This window comes from Jaculus jaculus, chromosome X (genome assembly GCF_020740685.1).
Source record: "Jaculus jaculus isolate mJacJac1 chromosome X, mJacJac1.mat.Y.cur, whole genome shotgun sequence".
Lineage (NCBI taxonomy): Eukaryota > Metazoa > Chordata > Mammalia > Rodentia > Dipodidae > Jaculus > Jaculus jaculus.
In genome coordinates, this window is record NC_059125.1 from 136899465 (window position 1) to 136901682 (window position 2218).

The window sequence follows — 2218 nt, forward strand, 5'->3', positions numbered from 1 at the left end:
CTACCACTCAGTTCATGTTACAAAACATTTTTGGGGGAGGGAAGACAAATAAGACATACATCCTGAGACCATGGAGTAAAAAGGCAAGCCATTCCATTTTCCACAGGAAGGTGCATACATATACTGAATGTCTATCAGTGTACTTTCTCAAAGCTTCTGATCCTATATAACTTACAGCGAAGCATAGATATCTCAGACTGTGCTAACAGGCTGTACCTTCTAGAACATCCTGACATTCTCCATAATGCTACTATGTAATAGACAGAGAAAATGACAGTAAACTTGTCAGTTCTTAGAGAAATACTGTAAGAAAACTGTTGAGAAACCCTTGCAGTGTTGATAGGTTTTTTAAAAAATGATTTTTTTTTCTTACACACTTTTTCTTTCCATCAGGCCAATTGATTCTATCCCCCTTTTCCTGCTCATTACCTGAGAAAAAGTAAATATGATGCCACATGGTCAGAAGCATGATCAAGGCCTTCAGGCCCAAAGAGAGCCCCAGGACATGGCAGATGAGCAGATACGTGTAGCTAATGAGGTTGGTACCGAGGCTGCCACCTCTAGAGCTCTGATTCCAGGTGCTCCAGAGGAAGTACCTACTGCTGAAACACCCAGTCCTCATGAGAGTGCGCAGAAAGCCTGTTCCTCCTCAACTACTAAATCCAGTGAAGTTTCCAAGGTTCTCAAAGAGCAAGATCCACGCACCTCACAGGCCCGCCCACACTCCCACTTCTTGTTCCATATTCTTATGCAAAAGGTAGCTGAGGTGGTGAAGTTTCTGGGTGTCAAATATACAACCAAGGAGCCTATTACTAAGGCAGAAATTATGAAGAAAGTCATCAAAGAGCACAAGTACTACTTCCCCATGATCTTCAAGAATGTGTGTGACTACATGGAAGTGGTTTTTGGCATTGAAGTGAAGGAAGTTGATGCTACCAACCATGCCTATGAGCTTGTTAAAATCATAGACCTCACCTATGATGGGAGGTTCAGTGATGACCAGGGTATACCTAAGACTGGTCTCCTGATGCTCATCCTGGGTGTGATCTTCATGGAGGGCAACAGAGCCCCTGAGGAGAAGATCTGGGAGGTGCTACGTAAGATTGATATTTATTCTGACAAGCATGATTTCATGTGTACCAATCCCAAGAAGTTCATCTTTGAAGAGCTTGTGCAAGAGCAGTACCTGGAATGTAACCTAGTGCCAGAGAGTGATCCTCCATGTTTTGAATTATTGTGGGGTCCAAGGGCCCATGCTGAAGCTAGTAAGATGAAAGTCCTGAAATTTTTCTCCAAGATTACTGGGAGCAACCCCACTGAATATGTAGCATTGTATAGGGAAGCTCTGAGAGACGAGGAAGAAAGAGCCCACCAGGCAGCTGCTGCAATGGCTGATCCTGCTGCCAAGGGCAGTGATGGCTCCAGTGCCAAACCTCGTACCAAGTAAAGTCTTGTATTTGAAGGGGAGAGCAAGAGTCTAATTAGTGAGGATATTTTAGGTTCTCTTCACTTGTTTTGCAGTTTTTCAAATGTTCTTTTTACATGTCTAGATTCATAGGTTATGTTGTTCATACATTTCTTTTTTTGTTTGTCAGAGTTCAGAAAAAGGGTTTTACTATGGGGAAGAACATGCTGCGAAACTATCTTTTCTTGGGATTTCAAGGAAGAGAATATGGCATGGGAACAGAATTGTCCTTAGAAGCTTGAGAGAGCCAAGTTCTAAAATAGAAACAATCAATGACTGCCGAAAAACAGTCAGAGATTCTTTTACTTAGTGCTAGGATGTTTATATTCTTCAGTGTGCTTTGTAAAACCAAACCATGTACCTGGCATACTTGGTCTATTCAAAAATGTATGAGAAAGTAAATCCTAATAAATGAGAGCACTGTTTCATACTTTTGCAGAAAATACTGAGTGTCTATTCTTTGGTAGGTATATTAGTAGCTATGATTCTAAGATAAGCAAGGAAGATAGAGTGGTAGTGTAAAACAAAAATAAGTTACTAAAAAGAGTTGAGTTAGTGGGAAAGTTAATAACATTTAACCAGTTTGCATATGTCGAACCATTTCTGCATTTTTGGGATGAAGCTTACTTGGTTGTGATGAATAATCTCTTTGCTATATTCTTGCATTCTGCTTACCAATATTTTGTTGAAAGTCTTTGCATCTATGTTCATGAGGGAAATTGCTCTGAAATTTTCTTTTTATGTTCTGTCTTT

The 2218-nt window shown here is 40.4% G+C and overlaps 1 protein-coding gene across 1 annotated transcript; it reads left to right on the forward strand.

Moving 5' to 3' along the window:
• The first annotated feature begins 445 nt into the window (after nucleotides 1-445).
• LOC101613418 (putative MAGE domain-containing protein MAGEA13P) lies at nucleotides 446-1447 on the forward strand. The gene has a single exon (XM_004653820.1). The coding sequence runs from the start codon at nucleotides 446-448 to the stop codon at nucleotides 1445-1447; it is 1002 nt and encodes a 333-aa protein (XP_004653877.1).
• The last annotated feature ends 771 nt before the right edge of the window (nucleotides 1448-2218 follow it).

Excerpts from the sequence above, each read along its gene's own strand:
- LOC101613418 (XM_004653820.1), top strand. The coding sequence starts at position 446 with ATGATGCCACATGGTCAGAAGCATGATCAAGGCCTTCAGGCCCAAAGA.